The sequence below is a fragment of the Pavona decussata genome, unplaced genomic scaffold (assembly GCF_977016875.1).
Source record: "Pavona decussata unplaced genomic scaffold, jaPavDecu1.1 SCAFFOLD_302, whole genome shotgun sequence".
Classification (NCBI taxonomy): Eukaryota; Metazoa; Cnidaria; class Anthozoa; order Scleractinia; family Agariciidae; genus Pavona; species Pavona decussata.
The window spans coordinates 873,389-898,467 of NW_028145698.1; the positions used below are offsets into that span (position 1 = coordinate 873,389).

The following is a 25,079-nucleotide window of genomic DNA, read 5'->3' on the forward strand; positions in this document are numbered from 1 at the left end:
GCTGGAACAAGGTTTATGGTAAAATGAATCAACCGCGCTATTTGCTTGATTGTTTTGTTTGTTTGTGGATTTAATTACACCTTAGTGGTGCATGGGTTTGTCTCTGGTCAGTCTAGACAGCTTTCAGTGCTTTACTTGACCTTTTATTACAAGACTTCCCGTACTGTCAACGACAATAACTTCTTGTTATTGGCCTTCCGCGGGAAGCACAGAAAGAGCTTCGGATCTTTCTTTCATAGGAAGCGTGAGATTAGAAACTGTGCCTGCTAATTTCCCTACAGAGATGCACGCATACTGGTCCATACTGGTTACTGATCAGGTTTCAGTTGACTGCATATTTCCATGCATAGGTCCTCGGCGTATCCAATCGATTGATATCGATTGCTTTCAGCCAATCGGTAACCATCCGATAAATCGCATGCAAGGCCAGTTATCAATTGTTACTGTCAGCTTAAATGTGGCATGCATGCATACATGCATTGCATCGGGAGTTTATTGAAGAGGAAGTTCGTGTTCTAACATCCCCCCGTGCAAAACTGTCAGTTCAAATCTGTAGCTCAGTTGGCTTTCGATAAAAACCCTCCAACATCATAGACTCGGCTCTACAATCAAGGACAAATGGGCTTGAGAGAAATCTTACAAATTGCGCTATTAACTGTGAATTTAGTGTGATCTCGCTAAAGGGGCCATGTTATCTGTTTACAAAGCATAAGTAAGGATGGAGTTGTGTTGAAATCGTTGCCCAAATCTTCCGTTGACTTAGAAAACATCAAGTCGGTTAAATTCATTGTTTCCTAATGCTATTTCTTCTTAACGTCTTAGTGATTCATTTTTACGGCCTAAAGCTTGTTTGAAATTAATAGTCAATGCACTTTGCACTCTCGAGAGATCTCTTGTTGGGTGCATTCTTTTCGGGTTATTCTAGCTTTTCTAATTCCGGTTTAGGAGTAACAGAATACACGGAATCTAAATTTCGAAAAGAACGCTCCTAAAATATGGAAACGGAATACCCATGACAAAGGTGACCTGAGAACTACTATGTCTGCGCGCGCGAGCGGCCGCGAACGATTTCCCGCCAAAACTTTCCCAAAAGAACGTGTATTCTGTCCATTCCAAGAAAACCGTATACCTTCCATTCTGTTCATTCTTCTATTGGGAGCAGAATGAACAGAATGATATTCCATTCATTCCAAAAAAAGGAATAACACCCAAAAGAACACAAATTCCGTCTATTCTGAGTATTCCTATTCCGGAATAGTCCCAAAGAATGCATGGGCCCTTAATGTACGGCCTCTCGGGAAATAGTTAGTTTTGTTTTCCAGAGAGTCCTGATATTTCCCTCGTCTTCATCTCAGCACACATCAAAACTCGAGGGAAAACAGGTCGAATTATTTCCCGAGGAGCTAGATAAAAGGTGCTTTGTTATAAGGCCACAGAAAAAGAAGCACAAACAAACAAATAAACGACGTCAAGGTAACTTTTATTTGTTCAAAGCTCTACAAAACATCGTGATGTAGAGTGCAAAATGGAACTAACCAATCATATAAACTTTACAAAAACCGAACTAACCGTCAAACCAGCCTTGCTCTTTTTTGTAATAACTGTTCAACAACTTGTTGCTGATTAGATCCTTTACTGCAGGATCCAGTGCTTTCAATTTGTCGAGGTGGTCCTTACCAACACAGTTACTGGTTTCTACCAAATATTTGGTCCGGTTAAACATACCGACGTCGTTTCGTGGTGCTATCACTAAAAGGTTGGAATAATAATTATACTAATTAATTAATAGATGCAACGGTCAATTTGAAACCTCAACATCCTCCCCCAGGCAAGACCTTTGGTATTTGAATCTTTGAAAATTAGGTTCTTAACATTCCCGAACCCCGGGGACCAAAAAGTCGTTCAAATGCCCTACCCTTAACCGTTGTAAGGCCTCTCATCGTTGACAAATTTTCACTGAGCTTTAATCAATCAATCAATCAATCAATCAATCAATCAATCAATCAATCAATCAATCAATCAATCACTATTCTTGCTTTGCAAACTAGAGATATAGGGTGCGTTCCTTTGAGATGATCCAGATCAGGATCAATGATCCAAGATCACTCGGATCATGGTACATCAAAGGAACCGAGGAATCCACTCTGGCCAAGGATTCATCAGTTCCTTTGATGCACCATGGTCCAAGTGATCTTGGATCATTGATCCTGATCTGGATCATCCCAAAGGAACGCACCAATATTATATCAATGACACCTTCTAAAACTATTTTAAAGCCGTTTGGAGTGAGCCATCCTTTCACAAAGGCCAAATTATGTCCATGAAAACTCCTCAACTCCAATAAACCAGGAAATATCCACGCACAAATTCCGCTATACCAGAAGTTAAATCCAGTTCAGGTTCCCCAATCCCAGGGTACAATACACAGTCAAATTCCCGAGGTATGCCGAGGGGGGCCGGGGGTGGGTGTTGAAGATTCGAATTGATCGGCATATAACACAGTAAACATCGTAAAAGAAAGTAGATAAATGCTGGTAAATATGCTTTTTAAAGTATAAACGTGATTAATAGATTAAAGAATCATAAGAATAAATGTGCATAAATACTGAGGGCTATTTTTCTACCGCTGAAGTTGCTCTCTAAGGTCACATTACCTTAACTTGAAGTCTCTATGTCTGAATAGCCACAAGTCTAAGCCTAAGCTGCTAAATACAATAGCTTATCTATGCATGGCAGCCAACCAATCCAATGGGTTGAATACCTTCCCGGAAGGCCTAAATCACCTTTGAAAGTCGGATTTAGCCATTGTAAAGAGAAACTAAACTTTTCTTTTGTAAAAGCTAGGTCTCCTCGGACGGGAAAGTTGTTTGTTCCAAGTGCGAAATAAGGCCACCTAACACCTTCAAGAGGCCAACAACGGTTGCAAATTCCGTAGATTCAGATACCGTTTTTTAAAACGCTCTTTGAGTCAATTTTCAACGAGCAGAAAACCTGTATTAGCTCAGAAAAACACACAGTGGAAAGCTTAATACGACGGCGACGTGATAAAGACCAAACAAAGAGTCAAAAATGCAACCATGGACAATACGGTTGCATTTTTGACTCTCGTTTTTTTTTTTTTGTATTATTTTTGCTGATTAGATATTTCACTGATCCTGCGTATTTTAGCAGCATTTTCGTCTTTAGTAGTTTTTATTCTTAACTGATTTAAGTACGGTGCCTACTTATACAGAAATATTTTTGGGCGGCTTATAACTATGCGAGTAAAGACGATTTTATAGCAAGGGCTACTGGTATCCAAAAAGAAAATTCGGGGACACCACGCATTTTTCAGAGATAATTAAGCAACAACGATTAAAAAAAAGAAAAAAACAAAACAGTAAAATACATTAAAAAATCGATGAGTAACCAGGCATAATTGAAAAATTTTCTAAAGACGTTCTCTGGTTAAAAGTTAAAAAACACTAAGCTTTCGATTGCCATTCTGCAATCTTTAAAAAGTCTGCAATCTTTTTAAAGATTGCAGACTGGCAATCGAAAGCTTAGTGTTTTTAAACTTTTAACCAGAGAACGTCTTTAGAAATATTTTTTAGTAAAATACATAGCAATGTATGGCGTTTTTTTTTTATTTTGAAGCTTTAGTATCTGTGCAAAATGCATGGTTACCCCCAATTTTCTTTTTGGATACCAAGAGCACTTGCTAAGTTTTGCTTTCTCCGCGTAGTCTTAAACTACGCAAAAATATCTTCGTATTAGTAGGCACAACCCATAGGAACCCCGAGTATCAAGAGATGCGCAAAACATATATGAAGTAGCAAAAGTAGGCACAGCCCTTAAGGTATGCTGGAAGAGCACACCACACTGGCATCCTCAGTATGATGGCAATTTTCATCTCCCCATCCCCTGTGTCTGCAATGGTGGATGTACGACTCACTTCCGGTACATGCCACGTCATCCATCCATGTAGGTCCAGATCCCTGGCCGTACTCGGCGCTTCCAGGGGCTTGATAGGCTTGTGGGAATCCAAGCTGCCTGCAAACCACGTTAGCATCATTCATATCCCAGTCATCATCACAAATTGTTCCCCACTGATTGTTATGGAAGATTTCAACTCTGCCGACCAATGGAGAACCACCACCCACAAGGCGAACGGAGTCAACAACTAAAAAAACAAGGATGGAACATCATTTTTTTAAACTAAATGCTCAACTACAGTTTTTCGACCTTAGTGTATTTAGGTTTTATAACTAACAAAAATGAAATCAGTTTTTCTTAGTGTTTTGAGATAGTTTAAGCTCGTTTTGGACGCCTCTTTAAAGTAATGTACGTACAATAACATCGCAAATTAGGTTCGTCCCAAAGTTCATCGTTTTTAGCATAGTTTCTTGAATTAAAGACAAAGCATGTAAAATGGATGCTGTTTATATCTGCACATATGCATACAAATTTTTCCTTTATAGCACTAGTAAAGGTCTGGTTTGAACATTTTGTCGTGTCATGCGTTGTTTGGTTTAATGTCTTTTCATTTTGGTTTCCTTTTTATAAATGTCCTTCGTTTTAGTGGATTTTCCAACTTTTGGGTTTTCTCTCTTTCTGCTGGGAGACTTGGAATTAACGTTTAACTAAAGTAGGAATTATTATCACAAAGAACAAATTGATAGGAAGCCATATTTTCCTCAAAATGTTCAAGTAAAAGTACCTATTTTTATGGCACTTACACTTTTTAGACATGCAAAACAATGTCTTTCCCAGCTCCTCACATACCTAGTGTAACTTGCATAAGCAATTTAAAGATTAATCGAAAAGTTAAATTTGGAAATTCTCCTTACTCTCTTGTTACTCCCTCGTATCACCGGGTCGCGATTTTGCGACTCTTGATCAAGAACGGGGTATCCGTTTCTGAGGCATTTTGTGTAACCTGGTTTACTGATATTACAAATGCACAGATGCTTCAAAATATCAGAGAATTCATAGAGTATCAAAATAAATTATAATATTTTGGATGTAACAAATGAACGGACGATGCAATCATTTATGAAAAGGGATACTAAGTAAATTGGCTATTTCTAGAACGGGCTATCATTTTGAAAGTAGAAACCTTCTAAAACGGACTCCAAGTGTGGCACATCCCCGCGGGGGTATCTTTATCTCTTTAAATGGCACCTACCGTGATAACTTGCTGCAAAACCACTTCTTATTCCACTACCGTCGGTTGTAAACCTTACAAAAAGCTTGTTGTGCGAACTGGTAATCGCTTCAGGCAGCCATGACCCATGGAATTTTCTAATTAGACGAGACGAAGACGATCCACCATCATAGACATAAACGAAATCGTAATTCGATTCAGTTTCAAACCTGAAGAACACAAGTTTCAAGTTTGTGTTCGAAGACAAAGTCCACTGGGAGTTCATATTGCCGCTATAGTGTCCATTTCTGTTTGAAAATATGATGCCACTTGTGCGGGATCGAGTGACCAGTAGATTTGAGCAAGAACTAGTTGCGGTCACAGAAAGCACTGTAGAATTATGAATATAAAAAAGAATAGTGGTGATTACGTGTAAAGTTACCTTAAAAGTTGCTATTAAGCCTCCCATCTCTCTGTTAAGCCTCCCTACATATTAAAACTCGAAGAAGGCTTAACAGAGAGGTGAGGTGGGGTCGGGGAAAGGCGGGGGGGGGGGAGGGGGAGTCGGTAAGGGGTCTATTAACGAACGTTGACCTCCAAACAGGGGCTTATTATGGAGGGAGGAATAGAGTGGGGTGGGCATAGTAGAGCTTCTATGAAAAAAAGCAACCTATGTCTGCAGAAGCACTTCGGAAAGCACTGAAATATCTAACCGCCCTCCGCAAAGTGGGCGGCTGTACACAGCTAGGCTAAAAATAAAAAAATCCTGAAGAAACAGCCCTAAAACTAACTTATTGCTTCAATTTCAGCTTCTGCTAAAAACGCTTATCAGATATATTTAGTGTCATAGGTTTTATCGTAAGAAACAATTGACGAAGTTAATTTAGGCAAACATGCTTGCCGTCCAGCATCGGTCTGGGTAAGACTAACTGCTTGGAGAGTGGGGGGTGAGTGAGCCTGAGCACCGGGGTGGGGAGGGGAGGGTTTTTGACCCTTTAACTCAGTTCAATTTGCTCTCTTTCCTAGGCTAGAGTGACTTTTTGCCGACACCCCCCCTTTTGAGCGGCAGGGTTTTCACGGTGAATTGGTTGGAGCTGAAACATAGCATAGAGTCAGGCCTCAGTGCAGGTGGGTGACTTGCAGTTTTGTGTGAAAAGCACATGGGTGGGGAGGGAAGTGTTTAGAGACTGAGTACAGTTGAAATTTTGGGCCTTGTGTAGTTTGAGTGGTGGGAGGTTTTGGCACATCGATTTCGGGACAGATATCAAAGGTGTCTCAAATCATTAATATTAGGTAACGCTTACCTTTAACTTCAGTATGGGCCACATTTGTCACACCCGCACTCAAGCTGCTTGTTGCAATACAAAGGTATTTCCCTGTATCGCTCACATTCATGTCTTTTATAACTAACGCTCCGGCAATCTGCTGGCTCCGTCCAGCTGGCAGCGAAGCTCCTTCCATTTCCCAACTGATGATTGGCTTTGTATCGCCGGTAGCGTCGCAATTTAATGTCAAGTTGTCGCCAGGGTACAGAGTAACTTTAGCAGGTGGCTTAACAGTGAAGCGAGGACGGGAAACGACTTTCAAGAGCGTTTTCTTTTCAACACGTCCGAGAAGGTTTACTGCTGAAGAGAAGTATGCATCTGAGTCATCTTTCTGAGCGTTTAGAATCTGTAACTGATTGCTGCTGTTGTACCGTACCCTTGCTTGGGGCAACTGGCCAGATGACTTTCGCCAAGAGACAGTTGCAATCGGATGGCCGGTCACGTGACAGACTGGGAGAGTGACATTGCTTCCTTCAATGGTGTAGTGAGGTCCCGGATGAAGGGAAACGCGAGGACGAACTGTGAAAACAAAACAGAAGCTTCAGATTTATGGCTTTGAATTTTCGTTTTATTGAGGAAATTCAGGTGAAGACTGAATGAGTCATGTACAAAACCGGGCGGACAAGGTTCTGTTACATAAGTTGTTAACGAGGCAAATCCTTTCCTTTTGTCACTTTTATCATCCCTTTTCGTCTGTGGTGCATGGAAAGCGGCTGGGTTGCAATTGTACCTTTTTCATTTTTCCCCAAGTTGTTGATAGATTTTCGATTAGGACTGTCTAATCTATAATGAAGTGCAAACACAATCAAACCTAAACCGAGCTAGCCTGAAAGACAAAAAAATGATAAAAATGAAATGACTAAGAAAACAAAAACTTGCTCATGGATTTCCTAAGTTAAAATGGAAGCGATCAACTCACGTGTATGCAAACTATCATTCAAGAGAAACACGTTTAAATGACAATTCCACAAGATTGCAAACACCGCTGACGTCGGGTGCGGCCGCCTGGCAAAGACCTTTCTGTGTAGACATCACGAAAAGTAACTTTTTGTTTTTAGGTGGCTCGTCAAAGCTAGCAAAAACGAGTATTACACATTTTTCTAGTTTTATTCCCAGAAAGGGATGACAAGCTGTATTGCATCTGATCTCTTCCTTTTTCCAGAATAGCGCCAATCAAGTCGTTTTTAAGTTCTCGTCACACTGTGGCGAAGTTTTTGAATTTTCAGTGTGCAGGTTTCCTCAACAGGTTGCGATTAACACTGACATCACACTAACAAACAATCTCTGAACTCAAATTTTTTTTTCGAAACGGGGATCCACTGTATTCAGCTGAGACCATGTTCTGTTTTCTCGTCTTCCCTAGAGGCTGCAAAAAATTTTAATCCTGACAATTTTTTTCAAGAAGGAACTCAATGTTAGTAAAGTATTGCTATCAAGAGTCGAGTCAGTAGATTCGTTGGAATACACTGACAGGATACTATCCAGCTTCAGTGCTTGGCTGCGGCTGTTTTGAGGTGTTGATAGTTTTGTTTATACGTGAACTGGATTTTTTAAAGAGAGTCAGATCAGTTCAGCAAATAGGTGGAACATTCCAGTTGAAACTAACTGTTGTGATGCAGCACATGCCACACAACATCAAATATAATTCCCAAAGTCATTAACAATTCCTCAAGAGAAAACAAAGAAAATCACTACTGTGACCGTGGTTTGGATATGTGTTCCTAATTACCATAAAACTGTAACAACTTAAGCCTTGAATTTCTCCAACAATTATTGATCATTTGAGAAGCCATATCAAACACTTGAAAGTGTGTCGTTCACAATAACTCGGCTGCGCCTCGTTTTTTCAACCTACTTCTCAGTGTTTGGATATCTGATGAAACACGCCTTCTCGTGTTTGATATATTACTTCAAAAAAATTTTCGAGATGAAACTGAAATCTCGGGTTCACATAAACTTTCCAATCTTTTGAAACTGCCAGAAGATGATGACGCACAATTTTCATAGTTTTCAATTACCAGCAGAAATCTCTGATTGTATTTCAACTATCAGTGTAAAAGCTAAGCCAAAATTGTTTTAAAAGTCTATCTTCACCCTTCACCGAACTTTAACGTGCAGCGCGATCGTGTTTTTTAGTTTATTTACTGCTGTGGGATTTATTGTTAAGAAAACGTACCATTTACTACAAGCCTAGCCAGTGCGTATGCCTGTCCTAACACGTTTACTGCTGAGCAACGGTACACGCCCGCGTCACTCCCTTTCACGTTCTTTAACAGCAATGTTCCACTTGAATCCGTTGACCGACTCACTTGCGACTGTTGGTGCACCTTACTCCAAGCAAACGTAGGCTGCAGATTACCGCTGACTGAACACTGAAACATGGCTGATCCACTTTCATTGACTGTCAGCGTTGTAGGAGAAACAGCAACGACGGGGACTGAAATTGATTCATCAGGTTCACCTTTAGCTCCTGGTTTGCCTGCGGGCCCTATAGCTCCTTTCTGCCCCTTGGAACCAACTTTTCCTGGCGGCCCGATGGGTCCCATGATGCCTTGCTTGCCGCTCTTCCCCGGTAATCCCATAATGCCTCGATCTCCCTTATTTCCGGTTTTTCCTTCATGGCCTCTTCGTCCCCGGGTCCACTTCTCTCTTAATCCAGGTGGACCGGGAGGTCCAGGGGGTCCTGGGGAGCACAAGCCAGCTTTTGCAACGGATTGATAGAGTTTCAATCTCTCTTCTGATATTCTCTGCGTCGTTCCTGTTGTGTTTTTCACTACATCAGCTCCACGCCTGTTTCTTTGATTATCGAAATGGGAATCTGCAACGGAAATAAAATATTTTATACGACATGATCAATAATCTAAAAAACAATTTAGGCTATTTACGGAAGGAACAGATATGTACCTTTCACATATACAAAAGATGTATCAACACTAGTGATTTGTCAAAATCGTTCTAAGAACTTCAAAACAAAGCTAAGGAAAAATCACATAAAGAATGCAAATTAACTGACACAAATTACTTTCTCATTTGGGTGTTTGTGTACGAATTTGCTACAAAGTCAAAGAATTAGAACTCGAAGGAATTGAGTTTCGATTCTTTCCTTTTCAGTGTGGGGTCATTATTCAACACAATGTCGATCCTACACGAGTGAAAATAAAACTCTAGAGATTTATTACGCAAACCCTAACAAACACTGTACTCATTACTAAGTTGTATCAACCTCATTCCCAGGGTCTCTCCTCTTCACGTCCCACGGAGCTTAAAGAGGAGAGACCCTGGGAACGAGGTTGTCCTTGCAGCAGCCTAGAACAAAAATAATAGTCCAGTTTGAAAAAGAGTGATAGTCTGGGTCGAGACTCGAGAGTTGCTGCCCAAGCAATTGTGGGAAGGTTTGGGGGGAAGTTGGCTATTATCATCGCATTCAGCGTCAACCCAAAAGAATCCCACAATCGCTTGGGCAGTTACTCTTGACCCAGGCCATCACTCATTTTCAAAGTGGGCTATTATGGAGGAGTTTATTGAACAAATGCGTATGATGCTGATTTGATTACTTCCCAGATGCGATGCTTGTAAACTTTACACAATTTATAGAAACTTGTATTATTAGAAGAGGAAAAACAAAAAAATTCAAAATTTTTACAGAAAACAACGCCCCGTACTGTTGGATTTGTGAGCTAAGGAAAAGGAGCACCGAGGGCGGAAACCTAATCTGTTGTTGGTATCCCTGTGTACTAAAAGCAAGCCACATATTCAATGATTTACTAATTTTGGATTTGCCCTTTTTCTGAGGCCTATTTAGGCTGGATATGTATCATTTACGTGCGATAATTGTACAGAGATGGTAGACTTGTGCTATTAAAGATAATAAGAGCTTGTCAGTCGACTAATCGAGGTTTGACGTGCCAAGAGATGGAGGAGGCGTGTATTGTAATTAAAAAAAACAGATATTTCAATTAGCGTTGTCGGCTTAAAGACAAGACCGAAAGTTAATATGGGTAGTTCTTATTACATCATTCGGAGGCGCGACAAGTGGGATGACAGAAAACACTATAAACGTTTCTTTGCGTGTTTTAAAAGCGAAAAACAAAAATTCGAAGTATAAACAGACTGACAGTAGGGAACTTAAGCAACGACAACGTCGACATCAACGCAAAAATCACTTGAAAATTTATCTTTATTTCATTTGTGCTACTTTGCAATTATTTCAACCCCTCAAACTTGTACAAAAACCACAAACTACCCAGGAACCAAATTGGTAGGCGTGTCATTCGAGTTAAGAAAGAGAATGAAAAATTTACTGTCGTTTGTTCACGTTCTCCACAGACCCTTCAATTTAGTCATTTCACGTTGTTGTTTTTCCAGAGGACGCAAAGACATGTACGAAAATTTAAAACGCACGTGCAGGGCGATTGTTTTTCCTCATTAAACCTATTGTTTTGCGGTGTTGTCGTTGCCGTTACCATCGTCGTTGCTTAAGTTACGTATGTCTTTTCGAGGTGTTTAAGCATTGCTACCGTAATAAAAAAATTCCGCGTACGGGTGCATGGCCACACTTTTTATCGGTCTTCCAATGGCGTTTAAGCAACTGCCACCTCATCCACTTGATATCCTAACATTTCTTTCATCTGTTCATCCAAATGGCTCGCCAGCGTAGATCTTCTCTGAACGGGCGAAGCATAGCTGATTTTGATGAATTTATTCATAAAAAATCCCATATAACATTGCGGTTATGTCTTGTAGTTTCATGCTTGATCCGACAACGTTAATTGAAATAGCTGTATACAACGGCCGCTAAGTCAATGATCCAGCTTTCAATAATACAATGTAAACAGACAGCAACGAATATCCGTTCCAAGGAAATTTTCACAAATGATAACTGTAACCTGGGGGACTCCCATATAAAAGTGACGGGGGTGATCATCGTACCAAATTCGTGGTTTCGTACCCACCTTAGGGTGCTAAAATGTAAAATGGCTTCAGTCAGAGATATGGTGGTACCTTTTAATTTAGGGGTAAAAAGTTGTTCGGACCACGGCTACAAAACATAATTCTGGTACCTTTCAGGGTGTCTTGTTTCTTCATTTCTGATGATCACCCTCGTTAATTTTGTATGGGAGTATCCCCCCCCCCCCCCGGAACTTTAAGGGTCTGGCGCCGGTTGTTTAAAGAGGTGATAACTTTATCCAGCGGAAAGTTTACTGCAAAAAGTAATATATCCACTAGATGGAGATCTCCTATTGAATACAATGGATTGTTTTTAATGTAAAGACAGAGTAGGTTGTTTTTGTTGTCTGTCAGACAGATCTGAATAACATATTTGTTACTGCCGTCACTGGCATACGATCAAGTACGTGACCTCAAGCGATGACTTGAATTTCCGGTACATACAAAGTTTAGTTTTTATACTAAAAAAAAAAAGAAATAATAATCCCGGGTTTTTCAAGACACATGCCTAATGTTTGCGTTCTCAAAGTACCAAAAGATTTAGAGGCTGTACACAGTTTTCAAAACGTGTTCTATTGAGGAAAAACGACCTCGAGCTCGACCTCGAGCTCCTCTGGCCTTCCTTGAACTTCAAGCCTTAGTTGCGTGCCAGGAGCACATCGCACGCGTAGACGTTGTTCAGCTCTGCCGTTTGTCTACCTACCCGAAATTTGAACACTGATTATCGACCCACGTTTCAGCTTCTAATTAACAGTAAAAACAAGAGCACAAATTCGAATAACAAAATATTCCATATACCATTTTTTCACAAGATTTGATAGAATAAAATTTTAAAGGTGTTATCGTTTACTGTACGTAACTAGTATAGTGATCGGCTTTGCCAATAAACCTCAGTTGTTTTAGAAAGGAATTCCACGCATTGTTTTACGTATTCAATTTAATAGCATGTATTTTATACAAAGATGTTGATTTTAGCAACAAAGAAGAGTTCTGTTACTTGTGAGAGTACGACAACTTAGCCTGTAGGCCAAATTAAAATTTAAAGGGAAAGGATCAGGAAGGCTAAACATTGGTTAGTTAACATCTTAATGTATTTTTAGGCCAAAATTATTGTTATTTGTGTAATCAAAAAAGAAGAAAGAGAGAAAAAATGAACGGAAAGCAAAGGAATTAAAATAAAATAAAACGAAACAAAGAAAAGCCAACGCAAGAATTAGACAATGCGATCGAAATATTCTTAGAACTTCCTTTGATTTTAGCTTGAGAGCATAATGTTCAGAGGCCTTTTCCGGCCGGAAAAATGTTCCTGCTCTTGCAAAAGCTTTTCGATTTCAGTTGTGTATCAGTGGGAAAAATACGCAAACGCTACATTCTGTATGGATTTCTTTGTGATTTGTTTTGAAATTACTTTTCTGGGAGCAAAGTTCTCTACAGCTACACGTTTGACTTACCAGGCGCGTTTTTAACAAACTTTGTGGGCTCTGGATGTTTGGATTCGGTGAATGCTTGTTTAGCTTCCTCTCCCTTTTCAAGGGCAGTTATTCTCGTCTTCTGTTCGTTCAACTCAAGCTCAACTCTTAAAAATCCAGCACAATACAGCACAATCGATAAAACCGAAATAATGGACGCGAAAGAAGGCCAACTCTGCTTTTGAGCGGCCATATCGCTGATCTCAACCACGCACAGCTCGCCAGTGCGAGGTTTGTTAAACTCGATTGTTCAGCTCCTTATCTGATGCCAAGATCACGAGTCACGGTATGGATAACCTGCCAACTTTTTATGCTATTTTAATTGATATTTGCTTTGGTGTCATGCGAGCCGAAGTTCAAATCCGTTCAGGCACCTGAGGCACATTTTTGGCAACAGACATGAAAAGGAAAATCTAGTTTGCCCAGCGAGCGTCAGAAATGATTCCATTTGACGAGAGAGTATTTTGGAGTCCCGCATGTCAGACATAGGTTTATCGAAATCGTCTAGAAAGGCTGGAACAAGATCAGAGAGTAAAGGAATACAATTAAATGGGTCAACCGCGCTACACACCAGTCTAGACAGCTTTCAGTGCTTTCCTTGACCTTTTAGTACAAGACTTCCCCTACTGCCAACGACAACAACTTCTTGTTATTAGCCTTCCGCGGGAAGCACAGGAAGAGCTTCTGATCTTTCTTTCACAGGAAGCGCGAGATTGAAAACTGTGCTTGCTGGTTACTGATCAGTTTCAGTTGACTCCATATTCCCATCATAGGTCCTCGACGTATACAATCGATTGATATCGATCGATTGTTTCTGCCAATCGATAACCATCCGATAAATCGCATTCAAGGCCAGTTATCGATTGTTACTGTCAGCCTAAATGTGGCATGCATGTATTGCATCGGGAGTTCATTAAAGAGGAAGTTTCTGTTCTAACATCGCCTCGTGCAAAACCGTCAGTTCAAATCTGTAGCAGAGTTGGCTATACTCGATAAAGAGCCTCCAAAATCATACACTCGGCTCTTCAATCAAGGACAGGAGGGCTTGAGACAAATCTTACAAATTACGCTATTAACTGTAAATTTAGTTTGACCTCGCTAAAGGAGCTATGTTATCTGTCTACAAAGCATTTTACCTCCCCCCCCCCACACCCTCCACACCCTCCCCCATACAATGCTAAAGTCCAATTTTTCTTACACGAGTTCAACATTATAAGGGTGTGGTGGTCGGGGAATGGATATATTTAGGAGTATTTGTACGGACATCATAACCCTTGTGTCCTTGATTCTTGATCCCGGAGTGCGAGAGCAATTTATTCAGATTATTGAGTTCATTTTTGTTTCACTTTTATAGACTCAATGCAACATTGATATCCAGTTACTACTGATTCGGGGGCTTGTTAATTTTCTTTGCGCAGATTTATCAGGGAAAACCTATGGAGAATATTTGAGCAAAATATTTTCTCCTGTGCTCCCTGGTCGTTTGGTGTCCTTTTGAAAGCACAACGGAACTGAATGATCTGTTTGGATGGTTTAGCTGAAAATTTGAGTCGCAGAAAGTTTAAAGAAACGGAATCGTAATTTCCGAATATACGAGCTGTTGATGGCTCTACAAAAATGCTCTGAACTAATATCGCATTTTTAACGAACTATCCGCTCTGGAAAAAACGAACGGAATTAGTTTTGGTAATGGTAATAGAATTTATATACCGCATTTTCTAATATATACATATTCAAATGCGGGTTTCATTACTACAGTTCAAGGGTGAGGTCGGACATCAGCATATAGCTTATAGGCGCCGCTGGCAGCCGCTGTCAGTCCATAAGCGACATCATCCTACCCACCCAACACATGAATCGTGTTTACGAAGTCCTGAGCTGGCATTTTGCGGAAGAAGACTATGGACTTTCTTTAAACCTAAATCTAAATTCTGAAACGACTGAGAACTTCAATTCGGAACAATGTTTAGGGAGGGTAGCATCAAGCTAACTTAAGGTTTAAACTATATATTGGCTCTCAAGAGTCTAATTTGAATGTTTTTGAGGGCAGACTGGAAAACCAGGGAACCTGGAGAAAAATCGTAGGGGCATTGGGCAAGAACTAACAACAAACTCAACCCACATTTGGCATCAAAGCCGGGAATTGAACCCGAGCCACATTGGTGGGAGGCGAGTGCTCTCACCACGGCGCCATTCTTAGCTTTCTACCTTGCAGTGTTAATTGATAAAAGGTCACTAAAATCATCATTTTTCACGGCCAATCGACTGCTATTGATAATCGATTGATATTCATGATTAGGTCGATAAGCGATTGCCATCGAATATTGGCTTCATCCACTGCATTTGCTGGGATAGTCACTACTGACAAGGCCTTAGTGAATCCGAGGTTTTTTGCCTGAAAAATTACCTAAACTGAAGCCGAAACATAAACACTAAGCTTGACTAAACATAAGCTAGACTAAACAAGCTGAGCTGGCGAGATCAGGGGAGATGCCCCGCCGCTAAATAAATGTATCCAGTAGAATATTCTCTACCAGTTACTATTGGCCTGAAAAGACTCAGCCAGGTGAGAATCGCTCAATTATACATGCACCACTGTCATACCAACCGTTTTTCAAAAACGACGAGCAGGAATACAGTTTGAGTCGCAAAGTGATTAATGATGGGGTTGTGTGGAAATCGTTGCCCAGTTCTTCCGTTGACTTTGACAACATCAAGTTGGTCAAATTTATTGCTGCCTAATGCTATTTTTTCTTAAAGTCTCGGTTATTCATTTTTACGGTTTGCGCGCGTGAGCTGCCGCGTAGGATTTCCCGCCAAAAATTTCCCAGAAGAACGCGTATTCTGTCTATTTCAAGTAAACTGTATTCCTTCCATTCTGTTCATTCTGTTATCGGGAGCAGAATGAACAGAATGATATTCCGTTTATTCCGAAAACGGAATAGCTCCCAAAAGAACACAAATACCGTCTATTCCGAGTATTTCAATTCCGGAATAGTCCCAAAGAACGCGCCTTTAATGAACGGCCCCTCGGGAAATAGTTAGTTTTTTTTTTACAGCGAGTCCTGATGTTTCCCTGGTCTTCATCTCAGGAAACATCGAGACCCGAGGGAAAACACTCTAATTATTTCCCGCGGAGCTTGATATAAGGTGTTTTGTTATAAGGCCACAGAAAAAGAAGCACAAACAAACAAATAAACGAAGTCAAGGCAACTTTTATTTGTTCAAAGCTATACAAAACATCGTGATGTAGAGTGCAAAATGAACTAACCAATGATATAAACTTTACAAAAACCGAAACTCTAACCGTCAAACAAGCCTTGCTCTTTTTTGTAATAACTGTTTAACACCTTGTTGCTGATTAGATCCTTTACTACAGGATCTAGTTCTTTCATTTTGTCGTGGTGGTCCTTACAAACACAGTTACTGGTTTCTACGAAATCTTTAGTTCGGTTAAACATACAGACGTCGTTTTGTGGTGCTATTACTAAAAGGATGGGATAATTATACTAATTAATTAACAAATGCACCGGTCAATTTGAAACCTCTTCAACATCCTCCCCTCAGGCAAGACCTTCGGTATTTGAACCGTTGAAAACTAGGTTCTTAACATTCCCGTCTCCGGGGACCAAAAAGTCGTTCAAATGCCCTACCCTTAAGTGTTGTAAGGCCTCTCCCCGATGACAAATTTTCACTGAGCTATAATCAATCAATCAATCAATCAATCAATCAATCAATCAATCAATCAATCGATCGATCGATCGATCAATCAATCAATCAATCACTGTTCATGCTTTGCAAACAGGGAATTATTATATTAATGACACCTAAAAATATATAGAAGCCGTTTGCAGTGAGCCATCCATTCACAAAGGCCAAATCATGTTCATGAAAACTCCTCTACTTCCCCAAATTGAGGAAAATCTACGCGCGAATTCCGCTAGACCAAAAGAAAAATCCAGTTCAGATTACCCCATCCCCGGGTACAATACAAACTCAAATTCCCGGGGTATGCCAGGAGGGAATGGGTGTTGAATGTTCAAATTGATCGGCACATAACGCAGTAAAAATCGTAAAAGAAAATAGATAAATGCTGGTAAATATGCTTTAGGTATAAACGTGATTAATATATTGAAGAATCATAAGAATAAATGTGGATAAATACTGTGGGCTATTGTTCTACCATATATCAGAAGTTGCTTTCTAAGGTCACAGTACCTTAAAGCTTCTTTGTCTGAATAGCCACAAGTCTAAGCCTAAGCTGTTAAATACAATAGCCTAACAAGGGCGCCCAGCCGATCCAATGGGTTGAATATCTCTCCGGAAGACGACCTTAATTGCGTACGAAATTCGGATCTAGTCATTGTAAGGAAAAATGTTGGCAAAATGTCTCCTCAAAATTCCGTAACAATGGAAAACTAATTGCTTTCTTTTTCGTACGGGCAAATATTTTGTTCCAAGTGCGAGATAAGGCCAGCTAGCACCTTCGAAAGGCCAGCAAAAGTCGCAAATTCCGTTTTATGCTGGTTAATGAAATTCTTTTTTCTAAAACGCTTTGTAACTCAATTTTCAACTTAAGCACACAAGCAGAACTAACTGTGTTACTTCTCACAAACATACCTCTAAACTGGAACCACTAAACGATCTGGGAACTACTAAGAGACATATCCTGATATGACAAGAATAAAATATAGAAATGAGGGGCTGGGTTTTAATTAGCCGACTCGATTGAGATGGGAGAACGTAATAATCCCAAAAGGTATCTTCAATTAAAACAAAACTTAAAAAAAGTTATTCTGAGTAAATGTTACCTCTTTTATATTAATATATTTATGTTGTAAATTAAGTTTTACTTTATTAACTTCTTAATTTGGTAATAAAGCTTGTTGTTGTCTACCCCCTCCCCCACCCCCCCCCCCAAAAAAAAAACCCATGGATCAGCGGTGCATCCCGTGACAGTGAACTCATCTGCTCCACGAGGATTGGACAATATTGATCAGTTTAAATGACACTTAAAGGAGTAGTACCGGTGAGTTGAGACGCCCGAGATTGGAGCTCTTACTATAAGGATCTTTTGTACTTTAGTTTCTTTTTAAGTGTGCTATTTCTAAGACTCAACAAAAAATGATCTTCCGAGATAGAGAGGTTTTCAGTTGAGTGTCGAAAGTAATATTATTTCGCGTTTGCTTTGGTTTTGCTTTACTGCACTCTGTAATTGATTAGCAAAACTCGCGCCATTTTTTCAACCAATGAGAAACCAAAACCGATCGCGACTCTCGCGCTCATTTTCCCGCCCTTCCGCTAATTACTTGAAATTGCTTTGATTTCTGATTGGTTCCTTGCCTTGCTTACGTCTGTTGTAATTGGCCAGTGAAATTACTTTGGGTTTGCTTTCATTTATTTGTTTATTTAATCATTTATTTATTTATTTATTTATTTATTTATTTTTTAAACCTCTCTATCCCCTACGCACCATTGGTATAAATCAGCCTCGCTCATTGCTTTGTTGTTTTCTGCCAAATGACTGAATAATTATGTTATCTCATTGCTTACATGACCATCCTTAGTTTTGTTTTTTCTTAAGTTTGGACCACTCAATGTTGATTTGGAATTAACAGACAACGTTAATCTTTTCTAATGGCTTTATCTTGGTAAGAAAAAAAATTGCAATTTCCGGGATCGAACTTGTTCGGTACAGCTTAAGACGCACGAGCTGTTCTCGTTCTTTTTTTCATTAAACTTCTTCTTGTTCCACCTACAACGCTATTAACAGCAAAAAAACTGAACGAAACTGTTTTCTGAACAAAAAAAAATTGGCTGGGCAGTTGGGTTCCATTTTAAACACAATAAGTTTTATAACTAAACTTGTTTGTGCCCTACCATAAAGACCATTGATCACAATTTCTAGTTCCCTAGATTCAGCCAGATCTGACAAGTAGAAATTGGTTTATGTTACCTAACTGATTTAAGGTATGCTGGAAGAGCACACCACACGCGCATCCTCGTGATGACCACAATTGTGTATTCCCCATCCCCTGTGTCTGCAATTTTGGATGTACGACTCATTTCCGGTACATCTCACGTCATCCATCCATATAGGTCCAGATCCCTGGCCGTGCTTGGCGGCTTGGAGGGCTTGAGAGGCTTGTGGGAATCCAAGCTGCCTGCAAACCACGTGAGCATCATTTATATCCCAGTAATCATCACAAATTGTTCCCCACTGATTGTTATAGAAGATTTCAACTCTGCCAGCCAGTGGAGTACTACCATTTGCAAGGCGAAGGGAGTCAACAACTAAAAAACAAGTGAAACACCATTTTTTTAAACTAAATGCTCAGCTACAGTTTTTCGACCTTAGTATATTTAGATTTTATAACAAAAAAAAAATGAAATCAGTTTTTCTTGGTGACTTGAGATAGTTTCATCTCGTTTTGAACGCCCCTTTTAACCAAAGTACAACAACATCGCAAATTAGGTTCGTCCAAAGTTCTTCTTTTTAGCTTAAATACTTTAAATTACAGACAAAGTACATAAAATGTTGTTTATACCTGCACATACAAATTTTTCCTTTATAGTACTCATAAAGGTCAGGTTTGAGCATTTTGTCATGTCATGCGCAGTTTGGTTTAATGTCTTTTCATTTTAGTTTCCTTTTTATATCTTCTTTTTCTGTGGGTTTGCCAACTTTAGGGTTTTCTCTCTTTCTGCTGGGAGCCTTGGAATTAACGTTCGACCAAAGTAGGAAGATTATCACAGAGAACTAATTGATGGGAAGCCATATTTTCCTTAAAATTTTCAAGTAAAAGTACTTATTTTCATGGCACTTACACGTTTTAGAAATGCACAACAAGTTCTTTCCCTGCTCCGCTTACAACTAGTGCAACTTGCATACCTCCAAAGCCCGCCTAAATAAGGGGTAAGCAATTAAATGGGCAGTGTCACTAGTTTTTAGCGTGCCTTTGAATAGCGTAAAAACATATTTGTATTGATGGGAATGTTAAAATAATGGTTCAGTATTGTTAACAATTTCCGTACAAGTATACATAAGCTAGTATTTGTAATCGTTTGTTTCGGATGGCTTGGATGGAAATGGATTACAACTTGAAAATATTGGCTAATTTTTCCAAGTTCTTCCTGTGTGTTTTGGAGAAATTGCTCAAAACAGGTTTATAGTCTGTTCTTCATTGGAGAAACCAGTTAGTGTTTTCCTCCTGGTGCTCTACGAACAATTTCATGTTAGAGAAAAAGTTTAACGTCAAATACTTGAGTAGTTTTGGGCAAAATACAGCAAAGTCTCCGTGACAGTGCTCCTTTAAGAATTAATGAAAAGTTATATTTGGAAATTTTCCTTACTCAAAAAGGGCTTTTCGGTCTTTGGGGATCAGGTGCTTTGGAAACGACTCTTGCTGTGATAAACTGCTACGATGTCCTTCTGTTTATTGGAGCCAACGCTTGGAAACATGACAAAGCTATGACCTTCTTATGAGGACTTATAATGGGGCAAAGTAGAGATAACACCTTCCCCCCACAGGGAGAGGTAAGTTGGTCGCTCTTACTCCCTCACATCACTAACCTGAGTATCAGGACTTCCTAAGGGGAGGGGGAAGAGGCTACCACATCACCGGGTCGCGAGATTAGGTAAGACTAAATGGTTTTATTTACCACCTGAGGGCAAAACAGACAGAAGAAGACAGTAAACTGGCGGAGTAGCTTCTCCGGACTTGAAGCTCCGTCGGTAGAGAAATAGTTGATCAAATCCTGAAAACGTGGGTTCGATTCCCGCCCAGGTTGCAGATTTTTCTTCGCCTCGTGTGGTCTCCCATTTTCTGAATAATGCTCACACTCGGTAGGGAAATTCATTGGTTCACTACACAATACAGAGTTAATTGTCTAATCCATCATTTGTGTCATTAGTGAATTGTCTAGTGAGGTACTGAAAACGATAATCAGGCAAGCGTAAAGTAAAACCGTAAACCAACCTTTGCAAGTTTTACCATCGCCAGAAAATCCACTCTTGCATGTACAACGATAAGACCCACGAGTATTGTTGCAGGTGGCATTGACATTACAAACGGAAGGAGAGGCGGTGCACTCGTCAATGTCTGAGTAGAAGACAACGATGAAAAACAAATATCATTATTGTTCATGTAATGTTAAGGTCGTACGATTTCTAAGTTTAGAATCGGGGAGCTAACACATTGGCAGTGTAATCATTTTAGGGAATCAGCAAAGAAAGGGTTTCACCAATCCCCATGACTCGTCTTTTTGAATTGTTTCGTGCGTCGTTGTTAACGATAATCGAGCGAACGCAAAGTGAAACCCTAAACCCACCTTTGCAAGTTTTTCCATCACCAGAAAATCCACCCTTGCATGCACAACGATAAGACCCACGAGTATTGGTGCAGGTGGCATTGACATCACAAACGGGAGAAGAGGCAGTGCACTCGTCAATGTCTGAGTAAAAGACAACGATGAAAAACAAATATTAAAGTTTTAGGCTTCGGTAACAAACCAAACATACATGGAAATGAAAATGACATTTTGTAAGTGTATTAAGATAACACAAAAATTAAGGGGTTCTAAAACGGGCCATTTTACGAGCGGGCATAAAAGTCATTTTCAAATGAAAGGCCTGTTTTGTACCATCCCATGAGAAACGAAGGGATTAGGTAAAACAAAATGGTATTTTATTTACCACCTTAGGGCCAAACAGACAGAGAAGAAAGTAAACTGGTGGTGTAGCTATTCCGGCCTTGAAGTTCAGTCTGTAGAGAAATGGTTGATCAAATTCTGAGGACGTGGGTTCGATTCCCGCCCAGGTCGCAGGTTTTTTCTTTTTCTCGGGTAGTCCCATTTGCTGAATAGGTCTCACACTCAATAGGAGATTTCATGGGTTCACTTTAGCACTCTAACACACACTACAGAGTTAAACTTCTTATCCATTTTTTGTGTCAAGCGCAAAAAAATTATTCTATTCGAGGCAAGGCCTTACTAGTTGACTCACTGACTCTGTTTGAACTATCTTTTTGTGCCTTTCGCTATCTCTCGCTCACACGCGCGCCCACTCACACACTCACCAACCAACCAACTGACCAACAAGCCAGTTAACTAACAAAAAACGCACTATCAAAAACTGAACTTACCCTCTGTCTCCATGTTACAGTGAGCAAGTACAGATCTGCCAGATTTTATAGTAGAAAACCAGTATTTGCCGCTGACCACTTCTCCTTCACTTGCTTTAATCTGTTTACATGTTTCAGCTGGCAGCTCAGGAATGGAACCGAGGGGAACTAGATATGAAAATAAGCCAATGACAAGAATGAAAAGCCGTTGTGTATTCTGCGATATACTAAAAGTTACTGAACTGAACAGTAATAGAAAATAATTTACAATATTGGAATTCTGAATTTGCCGCAAACTTCACAAGTCGACAAAATTGTCCAAAACGTAGTCATAACCAATAGATGAACCCTAATATCATCTCAAAGCACGAAAGTCACCGCGCAAGAGAGTTATTTTTATTCATTAAAAACAGAAATATTCCAATTTTGCAAAAACCTGCCCGTTAAAATTTGATTACCGTAGTACAACATAAGTTTCAATAAACACTGGCCTATCATACCAAGTTGTTTCGAGTTAAATTTTTGAAAAAGGCAGGAAGTCTTGAAGCGGTTGTTCGGATATAAACAAAGCTATAAACATTCAAATTCTGCGCGAGTAGAATCGCCTCCCAACTCCTTCCTTGCTCCGCCTTTCTAGATAGCGTTACGACAGCACAATTAGTATCTTCTGGACTGGTAGATCGAAAAAAATGACTTTTTTATCAAATGGACCATGGGCGCTTTGCAGTTGGAAATTTCGGAAACGTTTCGTGTCAAATGGAAAGGCTTTTTTGTTGTTGTTCCAAGCTTGCAAAGTCATTGGTAGATCAAAACAACGTACGCAATAGCAAGAACACAAAATGGAAACGAAAAAAAAAAGTGCAAATGCAACAGTAACTTCCCCTCTAACTGGTTGGAAAGGAAAGAGTGGAGTTCTACCAAAGGTGATCCGTTTGTTCCAAAAGTTATTGGTTTGATTCGCGTGGACCATTTGCATTTCAAATGCTAAACGGAAAATTTTGGCTAAATATAAAACGCCTCTTGTCTGAGGTATAAATACTTTTTTTTATGGTCTCTTATTTATTTGTGTTTTCTGCATCAGCTTACCTCTTTTCATGTCTCGCCTGTAATAATAACTATCAGGATCAGGAACAAAATCCTCGGGTCTTGCGGCTTCCTTTGTTCTATCATTAAATTCACACATGCCAACGGACATAACAAAATTAATACTTTGGCATCTGTCTTCCTGTCGGCAGACAAGCGCACACTCAAGTCCGAGTTTTGCCATCATCGTCTTATAGGTGTGATGGTTTAGTCTCCACCCCGAGACAGATTTCTCAGATCCAACGGGAGTACATTGGCTATCTACTCGGTAGAACATTTGGCTGAGGAAAAGCAGAACTGTGATGTGGAAGACTTTTTTTTCGTCCATTTTGATCAAAAGTGACTCTGCTGTTGGTAAACAGATGTGAGACATATAAAGGTGAGTTTCCTCGCGGTCATTCATAGATCCTCAAAAAAAAAAAAAATCATGAAACAAACGCTATTAGAACAACAATAAAAACAAACAACATGGCACATCACACCATTTTGTACAATGCGGCTATCCACTTCGTTTTCTCATTAATTCTTTTGTGTTGTAACGTTCTCGTTGATGTCGCCGTAGTAGCTTCTTAAACTCTCTGATATTGTCTGCAGACCTTGATGGTTCATGTAAAGAAAGCTGGCAAATTACCTCTTTCGCACAGAACCCCCCTCCCCACATCCCGCCTTATTGTTCAAAACATGGCAACGCTGTGCAAACATCACCATCGCAGACTCAATACTCGTCAGGTATTCTGCATTGTTATTCAACACATTGTAACACTGCACAAGTGCACTGAATATACGTCGTCCGTAGTCAACAGACACCCTTTGCAAATAAATTGTGCTTTGCTATCAATTTGATTATGAACATTACGGGTAGAATCATATTTCATCGTTTATTCGGTGTCCTCATTACACCATCATCAGGTCAAAATATAATGTTCAACAGATAACAAGAATATTAATGTTCAAGTTCAAGTCTCTTGAGGCTGTGTGAAGAGTTTTTCTTTTATCGAGTCACTTTGGGTCAATGTGTTGAATAATTGAACAATTATCCTACTCAGTCTTGCAGAACACCCCCAAATTTTAGCCAACTCGGCCTACGGCCTCCTCGGCTAAGTATCAGCCGATTTTCTGTGCGACTTCGCAGGATAATTGTTAAATATACGTAATCTCTTGGGTCGCGGAGAAGAATGTAACAAATAAAAACTAACTCCAGCTTTTCTGCCCAAACAATGCTTTGTTATCAGTATGTTGAATAATTAAGCAATTACCCTACTCAATCTTGTGGAATAACCCCTGAATTTAGCCAATTCAGCCTAAGGCTTCTTCGGCCAACTATCTGGCGATATTCCATACCATTTCGCAGGATAATTGTTGAATATGGATTCCGCCCTTGGGTCTGCTCATTGCCATAGTCATTCGAAGGCAATGGTTTTGAGGCCTGACAAACTCCTTTGTTGTATGTTTTTGTTATCTGTGTTTGGCCTTGACGATGCACAAACCACAATAGATCTTGTGAAATGCGTTGGAGCAACTGACCAATGGAAAGATTTCTGTTAAGATATTTGACTGTAGTGTGAAAATTAAAACAAAGAACTGTGCACGGTCGCGACCCTTCTAACATAAATTGCGGCACCATTGTTTTCATGGCAAGGTTTCATAACCAGTCCCCCGATAAACTATGTCATTGATGAAGCCTCCACATCAAAGTCAGTACAGTTTACGTGTGTGACTTATGCAGGTATTCGCTCAGTATTATTTGGTATAAGAATGATGGAATATTGGTACAAAACTGTTTTATACCCTAGTTAGGACTATGCTTCCAAAATGATTAACAAGATGTGGATTACAAACTGAACTGATTGCTCATCAACTTGGGCTCCTGTTAAGAGTTAACCCCATTCGTTCTATCTTCAGCCATTGTGTTCATGGAATATTTTTCAGATCGAAGACAAAACCCAAATAATACACATTACTTTATTATGCAAATCGCCAGATGTATGACGAATAAAAAAACATATAA

The 25,079-nt window shown here is 39.8% G+C and overlaps 1 protein-coding gene across 1 annotated transcript; it reads right to left on the minus strand.

The window, feature by feature from the left end:
- Window positions 1–1,450: 1,450 nt before the first annotated feature.
- LOC146454387 (putative DMBT1-like protein) lies at window positions 1,451–23,399 on the minus strand. Its single transcript, XM_085095504.1, has 11 exons — window positions 23,075–23,399; window positions 22,010–22,156; window positions 21,198–21,320; window positions 20,846–20,968; window positions 18,843–19,160; window positions 16,217–16,353; window positions 12,849–13,107; window positions 8,627–9,268; window positions 6,430–6,969; window positions 5,168–5,515; window positions 1,451–4,162 (listed from the first exon to the last, which is right to left on the minus strand). The coding sequence occupies exons 1-11, from the start codon at window positions 23,397–23,399 to the stop codon at window positions 3,834–3,836; spliced, it is 3,291 nt and encodes a 1,096-aa protein (XP_084951630.1). The 3' UTR covers window positions 1,451–3,833.
- Between the last annotated feature and the right edge of the window lie 1,680 nt (window positions 23,400–25,079).

Bases quoted from the DNA above. Each gene is read 5' to 3' on its own strand.
- LOC146454387 (XM_085095504.1), bottom strand. From the start codon at position 23,399: ATGGACGAAAAAAAAGTCTTCCACATCACAGTTCTGCTTTTCCTCAGC. The intron at 22,157-23,074 runs GTAAGCTGATGC...TTTCATATCTAG, and splicing joins CAGGCGAGACATGAAAAGAG to TTCCCCTCGGTTCCATTCCT. The intron at 9,269-12,848 runs GTAAGTCAAACG...TTTCCGTTGCAG, and splicing joins GTTTGTTAAAAACGCGCCTG to ATTCCCATTTCGATAATCAA.